Raw genomic sequence first — 22378 nt, forward strand, 5'->3', positions numbered from 1 at the left:
ACCTTTACTGCAGGCAGAAAACAAAAGAATAGGAAGTATCATCAGCAAACCTTGAAATGACTTGAAGCAAGTAGGAGAGTGGGGTAAGATGAGCCATTTTTTTACTTAGGTGGTCCCCAAGATAAGAGAAAATACGGCAGAAGTACAATGAAAGTAACATAAGAAATTTCAGGATGTTTGCTATTTTTTTAAATGAGCACAATGCATATGACAAAGGGTATAAAAATAAGGCTTCTTATAAATCAATAAAAAAGTCTTCCTGTGGCTCAGGTTAGGGGTAAGTTGATCCGAGTCAGTGGGTAAATTGCACCATCTGGAGGTAAACTGACCATCTAACTGAATCCGAATCAAACCCATGTGAAATTTTAGAGATAATTTACCTCTTTTAAAAACACCTTCAATAATCACATTTCATTTTACAAATAGTCATATTTATTTTCTTAAGGCAGCACTAGGTAACTTTTCAACCTTCATAATATATTTTCAAGACTCTTGTGATGATACATCGACTTACAATAGGTTGAATGACACGTCTGCCATAGCTTGATGGGGTCTGTATCATTTTTAATCGTACTTTTAAACTTCGGGTTTCGGGTAGTAACCCGAGAACAAAAAGATCTACAAAATTCGACTGCTTTACGGCATATACGTCACTTCCACCAACACACACACTTCCTTACATTCGGACGTGCGAGCCCAACTTTGTTCGTCGGATAATATAGTCATGTCCGAAGATATCCTGAAGCACAGATAAATAAGAAAGAAAAGGTTTTGTTGGAGGAAAGCAATAAGAGGAAACGAAAAAGTGATGGGATTAAAGGCAGGACGAGGATCAACATGTGACCAGTGTTTGCTCGTTGGCGTGAGCTGAAGGAGGGGTGCCCGACCGATGCTGTCCTGCTTGTTACGGTGATTATCTACCACTCAAACATTGAACTGAAGTATCATAGATTCTGTAAAACGGTAACCAATAGACTACTATAATGTCGCTGGCTTGTAAACATGAGCATCGCGATTATTTGGCGTTTGAAAAAAATAAAACCCATGAAATTATATTCATATGACGTGCTGAAACATATGCCACTGACTGTACCTGGGATGAAGACATTTCACACGCGCCGCCAGAAGAACACCAGCATGTGAACTCCTCCTGCAGTGTTCAGGGGAACTGTTAGTGCTGCACCAATCCGTTTTTATGAAGTTATTTGGCCCGCACCGCACCACTGTATATATTTTTACAACCCGCCGCGCACCCGTGACCATTAAATAGACATACAGGGTCCGCGGGTTATGAGACGACCCACGCATCACTAGTTCAGGGCTATCAGGGTTGTCATGTCAACAAATGCACGCGCGATGGCATCCCCTGTTGTAGGATGACAGAGCTTATGACAGTAGTTGAGGACATTATTTTTTCCAAACTGTAGGGGGACCCCAAGAGCAAAAGTTACCAAGTGCTACTTTAAAGCTAACTTTGACAACATAAAACCAACCAAATGAAGTTGAAATTTTTATTTTTTATTTTTATAAGTTTTTATTTTTTTGCATTTCGGAAACTATGTTGAGTAACCAAAGGTGTAACCTTCCCCAAAACAAAAACTAAATATAGTTTGTTGAGTGCAATTAAATAAAAACTGAATTGGAATGAATGAATAAATATCACTGCACAGTAATAAACATTTTAGTCAAAAGGTTGGCATGGAAGTTTTTCCGCAATATTGAACATGTTAGGCCATTGGGGACTACAGGTGGAAAGATAAATGTGATTGAGCATCTTCTGGTTCTTATCAGAGAAGGATTTGGTGTGATTTTACATTGAGTTCCTATCAAATAAACTCAAACTAAATAAAAAAAGAATAATAAAAAAGAATAAACTAAACCAGTTGCGTAATATTACATTGAAATGATACCAGTTTATACTTCAGAAATGTATCTTAACTAGAGCCTTATGGTGGAGTTAAAATGCTGACTCAATTTACACCATGGCATTTGGCTCACTTTGCCCCATAGCTACCATTTTGGACAAAACCAGCTAACTTATACCAATTCAGGCTAATAATTATTTGCATGGTTTTATACATGGCTAAGCCACTAATATTGATCATAAATATTATACTAAAATGTTACTTTTCGGAAGCCAAAAACTGTTTTTAAAGTAAATGGGTGCCTTCCACTCCCATGTGCTTCTCATTTTCACAGTCTGACAGAAATTATGAGCGGTTCCAAAATATATGGTCACATGATAATAAAAGTGTACAGCTACCAAGATAAAGGGGGTGGGTCAACTAACTTACCCACTGGCTCATCTTACCCCACTCTCCCCTACTGAACGCAATCTAATAATAGTGTCACTGTCACTTGATGGTTGATCTGGTGAATAAGCAGTAAATAATATTGAAAAGTATAGTTTTGAGAATATTTTTGAGATTGCAAATATAAGCCATATATGCTGAATGTACTGGGATTGAGCTCAGACGAGGACAGTGATGATGGTATAAAACATCTCCTTCTGAATCCTTCCAAGCTCCAAAGGTTAACAAGATAAGCATTATTTTATTCTTCTGTGATTGTTACTCTAATATCAGGAGACTTTTATAGTATATTAGAATTTTAGTAATACAAAATTGAATCCATTGAAAACTTATCTTTTATCACCAAAATTACATGTTCAGATTTTTTGTAATGTGAAAAAAAAAATATTCATGCCTTAAAATAGCTTGAATATGACTCTACACCATTGCTCAATTTAGTAGAAGAATTGATATGCCAATGAGCCCCGCCTCCACTCAGGCAAGGCAAGGCAAGGCAATACAGAATCTTGAGACTAGGGGGGGTGAAACACTCAGTTTCAGTCAATCTCATGTCAATCTTGAGTACCTATAGAGTAGTATTGCATCCTTCATATCTCGGAAAAGTCTTTAGTTTTATTATATTTACAAAAGAAATATGGGCTGTACCGAGTCTTTCCGGAAAAAACCTAACGCCTGGAGGCGTATCGTGTGGGCGGAGCTAAAGAATGACGATCGCGCAGGTACAGCACAGCTTCTGAAAGCTGACGTCCTCAAGCGTGGAGAAACTCATGGCTATCGATCTCAGCTAATAGATATGATCTAGAATCATTCGGAGGCTGAAATAAATTGAACAGGAGAAACAGCAGGACGTCCTTCTCTGTGGTATGGACTGTATTTAGTGGCCTGTCAACATTTGTGTGTGTTTACTCGCAGTTTATGAGGACATGATTCGGTTTATGGACTATTGTATGCGACTAAACCTTAGCAGTAGCAAGCAAAACGGTTTAGCACATCAGACTAGTGTAACGTTATACATAGAATGGAGTAACCTTTAGCGCATTTGAATGACGAAGCACGCGATCGTGTCGTTTACTGAAGTTTACTCACGCGATGATAGCCAACAGCACAGACATTTGAAGCAGTTTTACTCACCGGCTGCTTCCAAAGCAGGACCGAACCTTTATCGCTGGGACCGCTCCGTCAAAAACACACTTCTTTGGTATGATTTGGTGAAGTCCTGTGACAGCAGTGACTGTGGAAATCCACTTTGCGACGCGACTGAATCTTGATGTAACGCTTCCCGTCATTTCTGCGTTCAAATCGGTTCAAATGCAGCGCTGCCTTCTCGGAATGCTGTGCTGAAGCGTTGAAGTCGCTTGATGTCACCGATAGGAATAAAGTGGAGCGCGGCGCGCGGCGTGACAGAAGTGTTCACGGACGACTGGATCTGCAGCTGAGCGGGTGTTTATGGTCGTGCATTTCCTCTCTCGCTCTAGTCACGCGCGCGTACCCTACCGGGAGAAGAGCCCGTACGGCCCATACAAGGACTTTCCGCTCTATTAACGTCAAGCTGAGCCATACTTGAAAAAAACTCTCAGACACTTCTGAGAAACCGGAAGGAGTATTTTTGACAAAGAAATACTCCATCAAACGTCCAACTTAGTTTTTGATATGCTTGAAAATAGTAGTTAAGAATTGTATTTTTACTCCAGCTGAAGATTTGTGTTTTCACCTGGTATAAAACAAGTGAACACCTTGCAAACCGCATATCATCATGCAAAGAACGGTTATATACAATATTAGTTTACATATGTAAATCTGTTATCTACTAAAGCAACTTAGCAAAGGTTCTTTAGCTGTGTCTGCATCTGAAGATTAGTAAGGCTATTGCTGTTCGCACACCATGTGGGTGTGAGGAAAGCCAAGTTCTCTGCCCTGCTGGAGGATATGACATGCAGCATTGACTGACTGCACGTAGGATCGTGCCTGTCTGAGAAAAGGTCTGACTTGGTGGATGTTTTGCTGGGTAAATCTGATGGTTCTGGTTCTTATGTGGGCGCAAATGGCAGGAAGTTGTCAAGTGTGAATAGCTTTTTAGCTTTCTGTGTGGGTGAAAAGGGTTGAGAATGATGAGGTCTTGGCAAAGTTGTTTCCTCACTGGGATGAGCAGAGGTTTTGGATAAATTCAGCCTTTCATTCAGGCATTAATGCTTGTGATTCATGAGGATACCTGGTTGTTAGAGGGATGAAATAAGGTAACTAGTTTGGTCTCTTCTACAGAATAAAAGCGGTCCATGTAGCGAGCCCTGTGGCACCCAGTGGTTATTTGCTGTGGGGACTTTTAAATGGGCAAGCATATTTAGAAAATGTAAAAAAAAAATAGTTGTATTTTCTATTTTAATTTAATTTAAAAATGTCATTTTTAATGTATGTTTTAGTTTTTGGATTTGATTCATTATGATGTTACATTTGCCAGTATGCCTTTTTGGCTTCAAAATATCATTGAGGTTTCATTTTGAGCATTATATTCCATTTTAGGCTCTTTATGTTGCACAAAATGTGACCCACAAATGAGCATGAACCCTGAAGCAAAACATCTCAAATGACTAGCGCTGTGGGAGGCTGCTCATAAAACACTTCCACACAATCAAACGCACACACATACACACACACACACACACGCTGGCAGGCATCTTGTCTGAAATCTCTTGGATCAAATCATTCTTGAATGCTAAGCAGCGCAGTCTGTTGTTTTGTTGTCCATGTTGCTTAGCGACCATCAGCAAGTCAAAGGCTGAGAGAAAAGACAAATCCCGAAAGAGAGAATGAGACGTGGTGGAGGGCAGGAAATTGTGAGTTTTTGAGAACAAATCTCTGGTGCTTCTGTGGACCAGGGTGCTGTGTTTGTGGAGGCAAAATGTGGGACACGAGGTCTCTCGAGAAGATGGTGAACAGGACGACTTTGAGCACCCAGAGAGTGCTCCACACACACATTCTGGGTGAGTGTATAGCCTTAATGCTACACAAACATACTCTCTCTTCGAGCCTTCATTAGTGCATACCAGGTCACATGTAGGTTCCTCTCCAGTAGAGTAATCTGAATTCATGCCGAAGGGCAGCACAGAACATTCTCTGCCTCTGACAACCAGAGTAAAAAAACACAGCAATCAGTGCCATCAAGCTCCCCACGTCCAGCCTAATGACTCTGGCATTTACTACCGCAGTGTCTGCCACTGGACTTTGACCAACGAACAGAGAAATGTAGGAAGAGAGGTCAAAAATTATACATAAGTTCATGCACACACACACACAAAATGAAAATTTATTTGAGAGAAACAAAAATATATATAGTCTTCTTGCTTAAAAGTCACCTTTTCAGAACTCAAATGTATATTTCACCCAGAAAATGAATTTACTCATCCTCATGTTGTTCCAAACCTTTATTACTTCCCAGTGAAATGTATAGTAAAAACTAGTAGCTGTGGTTGCCAGAAATGTACTGTAAGAAATACAATAGCAACATTTAAGGTTTTACAGATTTAATAAAAATGTACAGTAAAAAAAAAAAATATATATATATTAATTGATATAACGTTAATATAATAAACCTACCTATACTAATATGTTTTGTACTTTAGTAATACATTAAAAACCAGCTAAAACAGTTGGTGATGTGAAAGTCACATGGTTGTTCATCACAAGCAGCAGAAGGTAAATAACATATATCTTTCACAAACACTAAACACCATCATGCACATGGCACACACGTAATAGCAATAAACATTAAAGCAATAAACATTAATTAAACATAATTAGATTTCACATAAAACCCTCATGTCCATAATTGATTAGAGAAAACAAAGAAGAAACATAGATATTTCAACGAAAATAGATCAAATATGAAGTGTCACACAGGGAATTTTGGGAATCCCAATTTACATTTTTCCACTGTAATTATACAATGACGTTCTTTTTCACTACCAACATTTTTTTTAATTCACCGTATAGTTAATAGTAAGGGAACACTGTTAATCAATAGGTTTTTATTAGCCTGACAAGCCAGACCCACATCAAGATGTTTGGTCTGGAAACTCACCATTGACAGCTCAATCCGAGGGGCGGATAAACGGTTGTCTTTCAAACTCCCTCTGCACGTGATAGGATAGCGCTACAACCAACCAGAGCAACAAAGGTGAAGCAGAGCTCGCTGACTGATTAAACATTCGCCGTATCCGGTCGGCAAAACTCTGAACACATCTTCCCTTCTTAAGAATGACTTCAGTGCCGTTCTTTGTTCTTTTCTCAGAGAAAAGCTTAACTCCAAGTCTTCCAGCGTCGCGGTCAAAGCTGATTCGAAAGACCGCCGTTCGCCAGTTTCTGTGTTTACTAGAAGCACGCAAACGCAACTCGGCCGTCGTCATTATGCCCCCGCCCACCGACTCTATAAACGATGTGATTGGCCCGGCAAGAGTTAGGGGAATACAGCTCAGAAGGGTATTGAGAGTTGCTAGACGACACTCGGGCAGATTAAATTTGCTGCCGCTAGGGTGCATCTAGATTTCTAGGCTAGGTTTACAGTCTTAACGTAAAAATCACAAAAAACATTAAACGTTGCAAAAGAAAGTAAGTCACACGTTTTTCGGGGAACTTTCCCTAGCTAATCGATTGGTTATGTTTTATGTGTATTATTAGATGTTTCTCCTGCTATTCCTTATGCCATGTCTATACAACAGACGTGAGGGGCGCGACAAAACAACAAAAGCTAATCCCGACAGTAAACCGATGTCCAGTTCTATTTCTGATGTACTCCAAGTGCTTGCACTACCTCTCATACACTGTAAACCCAAATAAGTTGGCAAACAAAAAAAAAAGTGAGGTAATCAGGTACATCAAAATGTTTAAGTTTAAGATGCACTATGTAGTATTTTTGCAATAAAATATCCAAAAACCACCAGGCCAGTGTTATATATTTTGTTCAGTTGAGTTCTTACAAAATCCCAAATGTTTCCAACTATTTGTAAATTGTGAGAAAACTCTTAGCAGTGCGAACGAGTGTCACAGCAGCCGCTTAGCAAACGCACAGAGTAACGTCAGAACATCATTTTAAACGCACTTAAATGTATCTAATATGATAAACAGAGCTACGTTACCTCATAATCATGACCGGAAAAGCGGAATAGGCGCCGGTGACTGTGTCCTGTCCCGTCATAATAAAGTCCCAGTGCTCGCGAGGCGTGTGTTTGTGTAACAATCGCTCCAGCGACCGTGCTCAGCTCCTCAACACTCAGTCCTGCTTCACACTACAGTAACATTAATAAATTAATCACATCCATGAACATGATTTTTGCCAGAGTCCTATCCCGATTCTTTTCCACCGGCTGTGAGGTGAAGATCACATGTCCCAAGATTCTGAGCTCAAACTTGGCGTCATCAAACTACGCCTTTGTTTAGAATAGTGGAAATGACATAGTGGAGCTTTAAGAATGTCAAAGTTTAAGTAAGCAGAACTGGCAGATTTTTATTTTGTCCTCAAATATTTCAAGTTAAGGGTAATTAAAATGGTATTGAGTAAGTGTTACGTCTCCTGTTGGCATAGAGGTATGAAGAGGACGCACATAATATAAACTCTTTATTCTGAACTCTGGGGCATAAATGGGAAGAATGAACCAAGGACAACGAGGTAGCGGTTTCTAAAAGTGGTTCGCTTTATTTTCACAACCTATTTCCTTGCAAGGAAATAATCCACCAATATTTACATCTATACACAACCAAGCGAAAAAACAAACAAAAGAAAACCCAAGATTTAATTAATTAAACCTGACCAAAGAGAGAAGGAAAACGAGCGGTGCTAAATAAACAAAGCAACAAAACCAAAGCCCGTTAAACTAATCCCCTCCCTCTACACTAACTAAAAAGAAAATAAACACAAAGAGATCTTCAGCGCTCAACACGCCATAACTAAGCTTCACTGACTAAAAAAACAAAACATACAGGAAGTGCACCCGCTCCTTACCTAACGTGTTTAACAGAGAACATAACCCTAAGTGTGTGTAAGATGTATGTCACGTGACAAACTTCCCTTTTCTCTACTCTCCGGTCCGGCACTGGATCGAACAGGTTCTCTGAAAAAACACCAAAAGCAAGCAAGCAAACCACCACTAAGTCAGCAGCCTCAACAAACAACTGGCACAGCCAACAAACACACAAGCTCCGCCCCTCTCCTCTTCTGTTCCACCAGGTGTCCTTTATATTAAAGCGCAGTAGATGATTGGTCCAATTCCCTGTCCATCATACGGAGTAATCTCGATCAGCAACCAATCACAGCACCTAAAAATGAATGACAGTAGAACAAAAGAGAGACAAGCAAACCAGACCGAAGGGGAGAAACAACCAATAACGAAAGGGGGAGGGAAACCAATTAAGCACGTAACACCCCCACCCTTAAAAATCAAACATTATAAAAATTGTAATGTTTGTACACAGAATTACCCCTCACTGGAATTACACCCTTGAAAGGGCATCCACAACCACATTGTCCACTCCCTTCTTGTGCCGAATCTCAATATTATAATCTTGAACCACTAGGGCCCATCGCATTAGCCTTTGATTTTGGTTGTACATACGACCCAAGAATGTGAGAGGATTGTGGTCGGTATAAACCATAAAGTAGACCCAACATAGACCTCGAAGTGTTGCAAAGACAACAACAGAGCCAATGCCTCCTTTTCAATGTTCCCTCCCCTTTCAGTTCTATTGAACTTCCTAGAAAAAAAACAAATTAATTCATTTAACTTTAAAATTATCATGTAATCTCAACTTAAATATTTAAAGTAGTAAAAACCTGGCTACCTTTTACTAGCTAATTAAATAAATGTTTGCTTGCCAATTGGTAAGACAATGCTTTAGCTTTAGCACAGCATAGCACTTGCTGAATGAGTATAACAATATAGAACATTTAACATTCATCTGTTCTCAAACTAAGCTCATGCTTTATTAATCACTATGATTAACCCCCCAAAGTCCCAACATAACAAAAACTCTTCTAAACTAGCATAACAAAACATTAAACACTACTAAATATTCAACTTAACATTGTTCTTGCACTAAAAAAAAACATGATATGGACTTAATTTTAGCATTTACTCTCCCTTTTATAGTGTCATGACAAAGCATGCAGGGAAACAGAAACCCCAGCCCAGCTTCTGTACAATACTCAGATGTACAATACTTTAAATGTCTGTTTTGTGAACTCAAAAGAATAAGAAAATTGTAAATATTCATAAAAGGTCATGAATTTGCCGCTTCTAGTGTGGACAGCTTCTAGAGACATCGGTTACGTCCAGTTTAGACACAGTATTAAGATAACAAGTAGATGTAAAAAAAAACTATTGACTTTTAAGTATAGACCTGTAAATAAATGTGGACAACATTTTTCAGATACCTTAGTCTTGGAAGAATTTAATCAGAAATATTTGGAAAAAGGCTTGGCTATCTTGGCAAATCTGAGCACTGTTTGATATGTTTCTCTTCTGAAACTCTAGAAAGAGCCATGTGTCTCTTTTTCCGCAGGAGGAACATGTGGAAAGACTTAACCCAAAGTTTTCATTTGCTCTCCATTAAATCTTGTTAGTGTCCAGGATAAACGAGAGAGATATTAGAGATAACATTTATGTTTTTTCTTTCCTATGTGCATCTGAGACATTTCCTTTATGAAGCATGCATAAGATCTTCCATTTATAATACATATTATTTTAAAGCCATATGTAATTTTTTAAGGCCTGTGATCAGTTGCCACCTGTTACAACTACCGACTCCCATGCTAAAAGCACTCCTTCTTTCAGAACTAGGAGAACGGCTGTGTCCGTGGTCATCTCCTAACGCTAGAACAGACCTAAAATTGGCTCCAAAATTGCTACCTGCTATTGGACGGGAGCTGCCTGACGCCCCCATCATGGAGGAATTTAAGCAGTTGGCAGAAGAGGAGAAACGTGCTGCCCTTAGACTCCAAGAGGAGGTGAATATTTGTAATCCTCAAGTGAACCATGTCGAAAAAGTAATTAATACAGACATATTAGACTGCAACACTGTGTCTCCTGGAATTCAGAAAGCCATAGTTTTCGGTCTCCAGGGGAGCAGTCTAGAGAGATTTTATTTGGACTTGATTAAAACTTTCTGATAAAAAAAAAAGAGTCAGCGTCTAATTCCACTTCTTTTCCCCTGTCCAGCAGCAGCGTAATCCTCGCTGCATCCGAGTGTCAGATTTAACGAATGATCCAGTTTCTACTCCAACGCCAGTAGCAGTCAAATCTTTGCCATTGTGTCAGAGAAATGAGAAGAGCTTTTGTAATAGGGTGTAATTGCTTGTGTAATTGCTCTCCAGGGAAAGCAAGCAGCAGCCAAACCCAGAGACGAGTCTCCTCTTCAAAAGCCCAGTACAGTTGCCCTGCCAACACTGATCATTCATCCTTTTCTTTCTCTTCCTCCATAACACCCTCTGTCTCCTTGTGTTCTCTCTACCTCTCCATCTCCCACTTTCCGCTTTCACTCCAACATCTTCAACATCTGTCCTTCATCCTTCTTTGTCCTCCCCATTCGCATCTATCCTTCTTCTTCACGTCTTCCCCAGAGTCTGCAGGCCCGTTTTCGAGAAGCCCTGCGAGCGAGGGACAGGCTGGAGGCTGAAATGAGGCGAGAGCTGCAGGTCGAGCTGCAGGCCCAGTTCAGAGCTCACTGTGAAGGCCTGAGGGCTCAGATGGAGCAAGAGAAGGTCCAGGCCGTAGGGGAGGCCTGCAGGAAACTGCGAGAACAGCTGCACAAAGAGGCAGAGGAGACCAAAGAGACGATAATACAGACCGTACGAGAAGAGACTCAGGTGTGTGTGTGTGTGTGTGTGTGTGTGTGTGTGTGTGTGTGTGTGTGTGTGTGTGTGTGTGTGTGTGTGTGTGTGTGTCTATCTTTATTATTGGACGTTTGGTTCCCACGATATTAAACCAGATAAACCTACATTGTGGAGATCTGCCTTGAGGCCAGCTTCATAAGAGCAGAGGTGGACAGTAACTAAGTACATTTACTTGAGTACCGTACTTAAGTACACTTTTTGAGTATCTGTACTTTACTTGAGTAGTTTTTTTTCTGGAAACTTATGACTTTAACTTCACTATATTTGAAAGACAAATATCATACTTTTTGCTCCACTACATTTCTATCAAGGTCTTCAAAGTCAAAAGTCGTTTTTGTAGCAGCTTTTAAAGTCAGTGGAGAATTTTTTTGCTTCTCTAAAAGGTGTTTGGTTTTTGCAGAAAGCCTATCAGGAATCACTCTTGTAGGGTCACGTCAATGATTTCCCAGCATTTTTTGAACACTGATTTATAGTTTATAGCACAATGAAAGTAGCCTGACATGGTCATACTAAATTCTAGTCAGAATATGAGTCTGAAACTGCTCCATTGGGCTGTGATTATGGGGCGTGTTTCAACCGAACCAGGAAAGACCTCGATTGGATAGACCGACAACCAATCAGAGCAACGAAGCGACATCAACAGAGCTCAACTGCACTGTATTGCCAAGTCCGCGTTTTTCCCCCCACGGGTTGTTTTCTATGTCCGTGGGTTTAAGCGACTATTATGTGATATAGACCCATGAGTGCAAATTTTAGCAGGCAACCTTGCCAAAATAACACACATTTTACTCCCCAAACACCATTTTTTTTTTGGAGAACCCCCCTTCGAGAAGCTATTGTTTAGGGCTAGTAGTTGGCAGGTTTTGTTGTAAAAACTTGGCAACCCTGTCTGCACGCGCGCTGGAATAAACGATCTTTGCCGGTGTTGTAAAAAAATTAAAGAATTGAATGATACACAGAGTACTTACCCAAGATGATCATCATTTCTGAGAGAAATTGTGAAGGTTATGCAGATACAAACAAGCTCTCTGTTTAGGATTCGAACAAATATAATCCAAGCCCGTCTGATGACGTGAAGATTACGTTACTGTTGATCATCTGTCCGTCATCGCCTAAAGCCCGCCCTGATGATTTCATTGGTCCGAACAGTTTCTGTTCGGAGATAATTACTCCTCTATGGAGCGAGGCCAGACCGAACTGCCCGACCTGAAAATTTTGTGGACGGGGCTAAATTCGGCTGGCATCCAGTCTACAATAAAAGATGACGGATGTCAAAATGTTAATTTGGGCGAGTATTCAAATAAACAGTGTATAGGATCCGTTTATTCGGCCTAAAAATGACAGCAGCTTTGCAAAGGGCTTTGTAACTTTTATACAAGGTTTAAATTAGTTTTAGTCATCTGTTAGTATGTCAGATGGAGCATCACTGACTGGCTTAAACTATGATGGCATATTGTGCATTTATACAACAATTATAAAATAATGAATTGACATAAAAAAGGAAATTACTTTTGATACGTTTGAAAACAAATACTTTTGTACTTTTACTTAAGTAAAAATCTGTTTACAACTTTTACTTGTAACGGAGTAATATTTGACCAGTTGTACTTTTACTCAAGTAATGAAGTTGTGTACTTTGTCCACCTCTGCATTATAGCACTAAATAATGCCTTTTTTTGTATGTAGACATGTCAAAACATGCTTATTATTATGTTATTTGGGGCAATTGGTTCCCTCCCTCAATATTTTACTATTGGTTTTTATAATGTTTTTTTAGTTTATGAGTAGGTCTGTGGTAAACATACAAAAGAAAATGAATGGGCAATGTATTAATTCTTCAATTGATTCAATTTGCAATGATGTCCGGCTGACTACGCAGCTACTATACAAATAAATATGTGGACAAAATACTGATTAGAGTTTAAATAAGTTTTACATTTGACCTGTTTATTAACTCTGAGCTCCAACTAAGCAAATTCTGTGTTGTTTAATTGCAGTCCTAAAAAACAATTGGTTTAGCAACAAGATGAAGCCTGTAACAATATTATGCAGGGTTCAAGTTTTTTTGTCCCCTTCCACAAAAAAGAAATAACTAAATAAAATAGGCCTAGTTAGTGTCTTTGTAATTTTTTTTAGCCATAACCTTAAAAAATAAGGTTCTGACACCAAAAACTACTAGGCTAACTAATATTTCAAATATAAAGACAAGTAAACTGTCAGTAGTAAAATAAAAACAAGTAATCAAATTACGAGCAATACCACAAATACAATAGAACAAACATACACATAAAAATAAACAGTGCTTTTCATGTTATTTAAATAAGTCTAACAGTAACATGTTTTTAGGCTGCTGTCCCTTTAAGAGATGCACAGATCCAATATACTGTTACACATGCATTTTCTTTCTAAACTGTTTAGCTTCTCTTAAGCCATTATCGACTACATGTACTGGGATACTCCTTGAGGCCGGCATTTTTTGATATAATTTCGTGTTAATATGTTTGTTCAAGTGCAAGAAGACGTGAAAAGAGAGCTCAATTCAGCATTCACACACTGTCTGAGAAGCAGCTTACTAGGCATGCGTGTCGGATGTGTCTGTGCAAAGGTTCTCACACTGTTGGGTTGGTAGTGTATACACTGTATAACATAAAATACTTATAAACGTATAATGTTAACATGGGACAAGGAACTGAGGAAAACCAAGGACTTAAATACGCAAGGAAAGAAAATCAACAGAACAGGGAACATGTGTGTAACTCTCTGAAAAAAAGTAACTAGAGCTCAGACAAACAGCAATAGGGAAAACCAAACTAAAACACAATGACTGAATCCAAAATTGCCCCCTAAACCCTAAAACACTAGTTCACTAATACAGTTTACTTGAAGAAGTGAATGAAAGCGAGTGAGCGAATTTGGACAGTCGTCAAATGGGTGTCCCCTCAAATAATGCCCTATTAGAGGGTATAGTGGGCAATATCAGATTTAGTGAAACTAAACATAACCCTTACAGACAAGACGACAAAATATCACACTGTAAGAGGTGGAATGATGTGCATAGTGAAAATTTGCATCGGTTCTCTTTTAGGCAAGTCAGACAAATCAATATGAAAAGTGCTTTTCTTTCAGGTCTTTCTTTAAAGTTCTTTCATTTAATCATTTTCTTTATTATGATTTAATTATTGATTGAATAAACTGAATAAATACTGATTTGATATAGCTAGTAGCTACTACATGAACTGTAAATAGTTAAATAAGCCAATTTTGTCCAGTTTAAAATCTGACCAATTGGAATCAAGTATTTTCAGAGATTCGTGATTCTGCTCATTGCCTTCCTCTGTCTGCCAGGAGTGTGTAAGGAGGTGTGTGCAGGACGTCGAGAGAAGTGTTCGGGAGGAGTGTGACATGAAGGCAGAAAGAGAGAAACGGATCCTACTAGACAGACATGAAGAAGAGATATCTGAGCTACAAAACAGGCAAAAATACACATTAAAAACTCTCCTCCCGCTCAGCCAAGATTCCTGTTGTGATGCGTCTCAGCTATTCTCTTTCTCCATCTCACCTTTTGTAAATTTCATCAATTTCTCTCTTTGTATCTTTCTGCCTTCTCTCTTTTCTACAGGAATCCTGGAATATATAGATTTTGTTTCTGTCATCATCAACTCTGCCTCTCCAGCACTCTGTTTATTTCTGTTTTTTTCCTTTTAATAATGTTTTGAAGTCGTGCATGACCGTGTGTATGTGTTCCAGGCTTCAGCAGCTGCAAGAGAGTCTGGAGCAGGCCTGCAGGGAGCGCATTCAGTATGAAGCTGAGTTTAAGGTCAGCCCCTGTAATGAGGTCATCATGAATAAATGAACAGCTCTAAAACGGGACCTGCTCAAATCCAGCATCTGCAACACCCTGCAACAAAATGACGGAATAGCACAGCTCTCTCTCTTTGCGAGCCAGAACGTCCTGTGACGTTTGGTTCTTATTAACACTTTCCCCGCCAGTGACAGAATTTTTCTGGCAGTCCATATTTTTTCTGTTTATGCTATTACACAAAACACAGCCAAAGAAGAAGCATAAACAAGCGATAGAGGCGTTGCTTATGCACATAGAAAATAACATGATCATCAAGTCGTCACCTATATTTATATAGCGCTTTTTACAATGCATATTGTTTCAAAGCAGCTTCACAATGTTAACAGGAAAATAATGCAACATAATTTAATAGTAAGTAATATAATTAAATATTTAGTGTCCCCATCAAACATTAAAGGGGTACTTCAACGCTGGGAAGATGAATCTGTATTTAAATTGGCTCATCAATGTAGTAGAAATGTGAAATTATTAGGGGTGACCCCGAATAGTCGAAGATTCGATGCATCGATATGCGGAGCCTGATTCGACCACCGATCTCACAGTCGAATCTTCGCGGGTTTTATGAAACGAGGATCATACCATTTTGGCAATATGGGGGTGCTCAATATTTTAAAGACGTGTCGCGGCACTGAGCTGAGCATCGGTGTGCGACCCCTTTAAGGGCGCTGAGCTTCGCACCACACCCTTTAAAATTAGAACACGTTCAATGAGTGTACACACACCGGCGGCAGCATTCATCGCCTGTCCGCTGCTACTCAGGAAGTTGTTTAAAATCCTGCTGCACCACAGATTGTTTTCGTGCAGCTCATCTGTCAGTCAATTCAAAATTGAGCTTGCGTGTATATAATGTGTGCGTAAGGTGGCGGTGTGAGTGAGATCCTGAGGCGCGCGGGGCTGAGCTTCGCGTACGTCTTCACCCGCTTTAGGCACAATTGGCTTCAGAATGTGCATGTAAACGCACTCAAAGTGTTCTATTCCTCTCTAGGCAGGTATTTTTTTAGGTTTATTTATCAAAATGTTATTTTATATATTTGTGTGATGTACTGTATTTCGATCGCGGCTTTAACATGTTATGAGAAAACGGTTTATTAATGTTTATCCACCACATTACCTTTTAGGCTATTTAAACCTTAATAAGAAAGCCATTGTCAGTTCGTCTGTCCGTTGGCAGGCAGTTTTGGTCGCTTTATTAAAAATTGTTGCTGTGTGCAGTGTGAAAATAAAAATAGTTTTACCCTTCTGCTGACAGTGTCGTGCCCCTCCCAACCCATTCACACACACAGAGATGATTCGACTATCAGTCGACCATAGAGAGATTCGACAATTCTGATACAATTGTCTAAATCCTTAGTCGAGGACAGCCCTAGAAATTATTTTTGAATTTGGTGCCTTCTAGACTAAGAAAATGTATTTTTGTCTCATGAGGATGAAAGACTACAATTCCCAGAATGCTTCGCTGCCCTGTGAGGCCATTCCCAAAGCCTCCTACTTGATTACTGTGACTGAGTTAGAGAAGACACTACAATTAAAAACTGAACATGTCTGTTCAATATAATGAGTGAGTCACTGCGCAAGTATCACAGCACTGAGCACTAACTGCAGGAGTGAGATAAATGAGCTGATGAGCTCTCATGATGAGAGCTGAGGTAATCGCGACCACACATTGCGACACAGTCTGTTCAGTCTGGCGTGTTTCAGTTCATACCTTTGCAAGCTTAACCTTCATAGAAATTCATTTGAGAAGTTAAAAGACTTACATTGCTCACCATAGCTCCGTTTAAATGAGTGCCTGTAGCTGCGAGCTGAGCTCTAAGTGTAATCTCCCAAACCCCATGTGCGGGTTCAAGACATGTGGAAATGGCTCCCTCTGCTGGCTGTAGTCTTTAACCTTTGGCCAAACATTCCTCCTATGATGCAAATATCGTCAATTCGCCACCTATCGCTAGCCTGGTTTTACCAGACTCTTGTACATTTCATTTGTACATAGAGTCTGGCCACTCTCCATTGACAAGGGTTTATTTCCGTGAAGGCGGGCACCCTGTTGAGGTTTAAAACTATTGGATCTGCCCTGAGCCACTCTGGATCTGCTATAACCAATCGCTAACGTTTGGTCATGACGTATGTCATGCGCCCTTCGCCTGTTTCACTCATGGAAATCCGACAAAATAAAAGTGCACATGTGCATGCCACCTCAGTAATAAAACTATAGGATAAAACCTAAAACTTGTGCATTCGGATTGTGATTTATTCACGCCACGGTGGACAGGGGAGCTTTGTGATGGGGAACGCGGCGCTCACGTGGTCCGTAACATCATGCTGTAAATAAAATGTTGATAATGATAATAAATGCTGCTATAAATAACGGACCAATTCAAAAGTTTAAGTGCTTTTATTTTAATTTGTTTGAGCGGTGATGAAATATATTGCACTTCTAAATACTTGCCAGCATTTTAAGTCTATAAATGCATCCTAATAACAGCAAAGCAACCGTATGGTGTTCTGCAGTGGCCAAAAATGATTTTTGAAGTGATATGTTGTTGAAAACTCAGAGATGTGGATTCGGACAGCTGTTACATCAACACGACCTTGCGTTTGTCAAAAGCAGTAACTCGGCCGGGGATTTTTACACGGGGGGTGAGAGACGAACGGCAATAAAATAACTGACCAGTCCCTGTAACTTAGATGATGGCAATACCTTCTGACCCCACGAGAAACAGTTACCGTCCGAATAGCTCCAGCCAACTCCTTCATCACTAACGAAGCGATCTGGAAAATCAAACTTTTCCCGAATTTACCCTGTTGGAGGGCCACAACATCATGGCCACCAACAAACCCCAGCAAAGACTGTTATTGCTCCGGCTTTAACTTCTGGATATTCGGCAGCGGTGCCACAATGCAATGAATGGTTTAGTTTGCATCTTTCTCCGCCGCCATTACTGAACTAACGTTACATCTCAAACTAGCGCTCGACATCAACGTCATCGTTCTCAGCCACTCCCTCTGTTTGCTGATTGGACCGGTAAAAATGTGTTCGGAGAAAACCTAAGACTACACAGCAGTCCCAGACGTAGTAGTGAAGGAAAATGAAAATTGAGTGGAAGTACGTAGGAGGGCAGAGCCAGGCTAACCTATCGCCACCTTCTCAGGGGGATATGGGATGGAGGGGAAGCACAATCATTTGAATATACTCCAGGGTTTCTACTGATACAAAGCTATATGCTAATCGCTGAAGTAACCCTTTAAACAGCATATCAATCAAAACTGCCTAATGTTACTGAATTAAATGTCGACCCAGGACGAGCTAGAGGTCTGTGAAGCTTTGGAGGATGTTGATGGACTCCATCTACTCCATATATGTTTTGATCATCATCCTGAATCCGATCCGGAGTTCGTCCATTACAGCTTCTCTAACATTTTTTTTTCAAAATGTTGCCTTTTTATGACAAGTGTTAATAAAAAAAAGATTATTTTTCAGTTTTCTGAAAATTATCAAAAAAGCTGACTGGTGACTTATTAAAAAATACTGGCAGGAAAAGAGTTATGCTTAGTTTGTTTCCCCCCATGAGTCTGTGCATTAGTATGGAAGTTTGTTTACACCACGGAATAAATAAAAAAATTCTATTTTTTTCATCCCACAATTTTCCTCTCAACAGTTGAGATAAACTCAGGATTATGAGATGTTTACTCAGGGCTGTGATATAAACTCAAAACAAAACAGAATTATGAGCTTAAGGTGCAATTAGCTTTAATTTTTTTTAAACTCCATTACAGAAACAAAAAGAGAATTTGCGAGATTTAAAATTCTCTGAAAAAAAAAAAAAAAAAAAGAAAAGTCAGAATTCATATTTGTGATTGTGCTGTGAAGAACGTCAAATGTTTCTATTTACAATGTTTCACAATGTTTTTGTTTTGTTTGGCTATATAGTTATGAAAATATAGCCAATCACAGACATGTTTGTTGAGCTCTTGAATGCAGTGGCCTATCTGGGGTGTTCAGTCAGAGTCCACTTATCGGTCAAAATACTGCGGTATTATTGTTCACTGCTGAGTTCGGCATGCTCGCAAGTCCTCTCATTAATGTGTAGACACGATGCAAGTCAGGGACTAACTTTGTGCGCTTTTTTAGGCTATCACTGCATCTGAAATTGAACACTTCCCTACTATATAGTATGCAACAACAACAAAAAAACAGCACACCAAAAGAGTATATCCAAATTCATAGGCTTCCTCCAAAATCGAGTACTCTCTTGAGTAAGAACTTGACAACCCCAAAAAAGTATGTTCTGTATAGTATAATTGTTTGTTGTATGAATGTAATCCGGACTTACTAGATTCGCCATGCTGTCATTATCATGTGACCTGCCTGCATCAGTTGCTTCACAATCCTCTCAAGGGATAGTAAAGTGTCCATCATATGCACACTTCAAAATCTCACTGGAAAAGAATGTCATCCAAGTACTTTTTGCATACTCTTTTAAGAGTACTGTGAATTTGGACACACTTCTATACAGCCATAGTATTTGAACAACCGTAGGCGGAAAGCCACCGGATGACTTCCGGCGACAATCTGAAGTGTGCATACGATGGACACTTTACTATCACATGAGGCCACGGGAGAAGATTTGTGAATGTGACAACATGGCAGATGTAGTATGTCTCAATTTCATTCATACTACCTATATTCAGACTATATAGAATGTACTTTTTTGTAACGGTCACAAAGTAAATTCAAATGTAGTACTTACTCAGTACGCAAATTCAATTGCAGCATATGTAATTAATTCAGAATTTGAATAAAAGTTTTGTTTTCATTCTGTTAAGAGGACCAACAACCAATTACATGCCGCAAAGTTTTGAAAGTGACATCAAAATTTAAATGCGGCATTCGCTCTTGTCAACATGATAACCCTAGCATGGGAGGAAAAAAATCTGAAAAAATAGATTTGCATTAAGCAATGTAAATACAGGCCAATAGATTAATAGAAACTTTAAAATTGACTTTTAGAATTCTAGTCCTATGATTTATTAAAGTAACGACTTGTAGATAATCTTTAATGTCTTATGTACATTGCTATTCTTGTAATGGTGGACCGGTTGCTTACGCATTACATCTGAACTTTACTAGAGCACCCTCACTAATTTCAGAAGCACCCTCAGTGATTAGATTCTGGAATCTGGCCTGGTTCCTCCCTCCCTGTTTTAATAGACAGCAGTGTTGACATCTGACCTTTTGCTTGAGGACGTTTCCATCTTTGGTCGTTATGATGACTCCACCTGTCTAACGAACTGCATCTGTCGGACTGAAATTGAATCAGTATGTTCATGTGCTTCCGTTTCTCTTTCAGAAGGTGCAGGCCAGCTACAGGCGGTTTGTGGACCTGACTGACTCCTCCCTCCACTCTGATTATCTCTTAAATCTCCGCAGACTGGGGAGAGAGCCAGGGCTCATGGACACTGCGACACAGACGGATGAGATCACCCCTCGGTTGTGATGGCAGTGTCCTGCAGTGGGACCATTTTAAGCATTTGTCTATTGTTTTGTAGAAACCGTAGCAATATTTGTACTTTGAAAATGTATTTGATGCACCACAAGTGTAGTTAAGTGTAGTTCCAAACCTGTAGGAGTTTCTTTCTTCTGTTGAACACAAAAGAAGATATTTTGAAGAATGTCGGTAATAAAATAGTTGATGGCACCCATTGACTTCCATAGTAGGAAAATACTATGGGAATCGATGGCTACGGTCAATCCAGTGTAGGTCTAGTTCTGCAGGTCACATTAAAAGGATAGTTCACCTACAAATGAAAATTTGATGTTTATCTTCCGGCAAGTTAAGCGCGTATATCATGAGTGTGTATTATTGACCTTACCGGAAGTGATGCTTGGATATAGCGTTGTATATGAGGTAAAAAATTTACATTACATACATTTACATTTATGCATTTGGCAGACGCTTTTATCCAAAGCGACTTACACTGCATTCAAGGTACACATTTTACATTTTGTCAATTCTTATATAAAAAATTATATAAATACAGTTCTATTTCTCACAGAAACCGATCGTTTTGTGTCTTAAGATATCAGTGTGTCGTTATGAGCCACAGGGCTCTGTGTGCATGTTGTCTAAGCATGTTTTTTTTGTTGCTCTCATAGAGTTGTTACCCATTCACATGATTATATGACTGGCACACACCAACGGTTGGACTTCATCTGGGTTCTACTGAAGAAACAAACACACCTACATGTTAAATACACTGGGGGTAAGCAGATAAACATCACATTTTCATTATTGGGTGAATGGGTGAACTAACCCTTTAAGGCTGATTTTCCACATTGGACCTGTGCCGTAGCCTCTATAGTGTGGGCTATGTGTTGATCATTTATACTTCTGCGTCCTTGTCTGTGTTGACGTGCAGTTACACATGCAGAGGGAGCACGTCGTACGTTGTGTAAAAAATAGCCTACGGCGTACACTCGACGCAGAAGTATAAATCGGGCTTTAGTCAAGCTCGCATCAGCTGACTGTCTACCTATAGGAATACGATGTCTATCACAGCAGACATAAATAATAATAATTGTTTACATTTATATAGCGCTTTTCTGGGTCTTCAAAGCGCTTTACATATAGACGGGGGGGGGGGGGGATCCTCAACCACCACCAATGTGCAGCATCCACTGCAGCCATATTGCGCCAGAACGCCCAACACACACCAGCTGATTGGTGGAGAGGAGACCGAGTGATTAAGCCAATCAGGAGAGGGGGATGATTAGGAGGCCATGATGGACAGAGGCAAATGAGCACAGAGGGTCAGGACCTCGGTTTAACGTCTCATCCGAAGGACGGTGCTCTTTGACAGTATAGTGCCCCCCCCCCCCCCCCCCCCCCCCCCAATCAATATACTAGGGTGTTAGGACCCACACAGACCACAGGGTAAGCGCCCCCTGCTGGCCTCACTAACACCTCTACCAGCAGCTCCTAGTTTTCCCAGTTGGTCTCCCATCCGGGTACTGACCAGGCTCAGCCCTGCTTGGCTTCAGTGGGAAACCAGTCTTGGGCTACAGGGTGATATGGCTGCTGGTTATAAGTTCTGTATACCTACAATATAAGCTCCTTCAGTACTATCAGCAGCTATCATGTTTCTCCAGAGCTCATTTACCCTCCTCCATCCCCAGCTCCTCCTCTTGTCCAGTCATGATATCTGCAATATATGTTGGTTCTGTTCTGTTTACCCTAAGGGGGTTTATCGCTGCTCTCCCTGGTCTTATCCATGCTCGGGTGGAAGGATGAGCAGAGAGTTCTTGCCCAGATCAGAACCATACCGCCAATC

General features: G+C 40.0%; 1 protein-coding gene across 1 annotated transcript; it reads left to right on the plus strand.

Moving 5' to 3' along the window:
• Positions 1-4677: 4677 nt before the first annotated feature.
• On the plus strand, positions 4678-21642 carry si:dkey-111f13.5 (arginine and glutamate-rich protein 1). The gene is made up of 6 exons (XM_067452012.1): positions 4678-5290; positions 10133-10305; positions 10918-11163; positions 14536-14663; positions 14938-15007; positions 20398-21642. The coding sequence occupies exons 1-6, from the start codon at positions 5209-5211 to the stop codon at positions 20542-20544; spliced, it is 846 nt and encodes a 281-aa protein (XP_067308113.1). The 5' UTR covers positions 4678-5208; the 3' UTR covers positions 20545-21642.
• Positions 21643-22378: the final 736 nt, after the last annotated feature.

This window comes from Pseudorasbora parva, chromosome 1, assembly GCF_024679245.1.
Source record: "Pseudorasbora parva isolate DD20220531a chromosome 1, ASM2467924v1, whole genome shotgun sequence".
Classification (NCBI taxonomy): Eukaryota; Metazoa; Chordata; class Actinopteri; order Cypriniformes; family Gobionidae; genus Pseudorasbora; species Pseudorasbora parva.

Excerpts from the sequence above, each read along its gene's own strand:
- si:dkey-111f13.5 (XM_067452012.1), top strand. The coding sequence starts at position 5,209 with ATGTGGGACACGAGGTCTCTCGAGAAGATGGTGAACAGGACGACTTTG. Across the intron at positions 5,291-10,132 it reads GCTCCACACACACATTCTGG|AACTAGGAGAACGGCTGTGT; the intron begins GTGAGTGTATAG and ends TCCTTCTTTCAG. Across the intron at positions 14,664-14,937 it reads ATATCTGAGCTACAAAACAG|GCTTCAGCAGCTGCAAGAGA; the intron begins GCAAAAATACAC and ends TATGTGTTCCAG.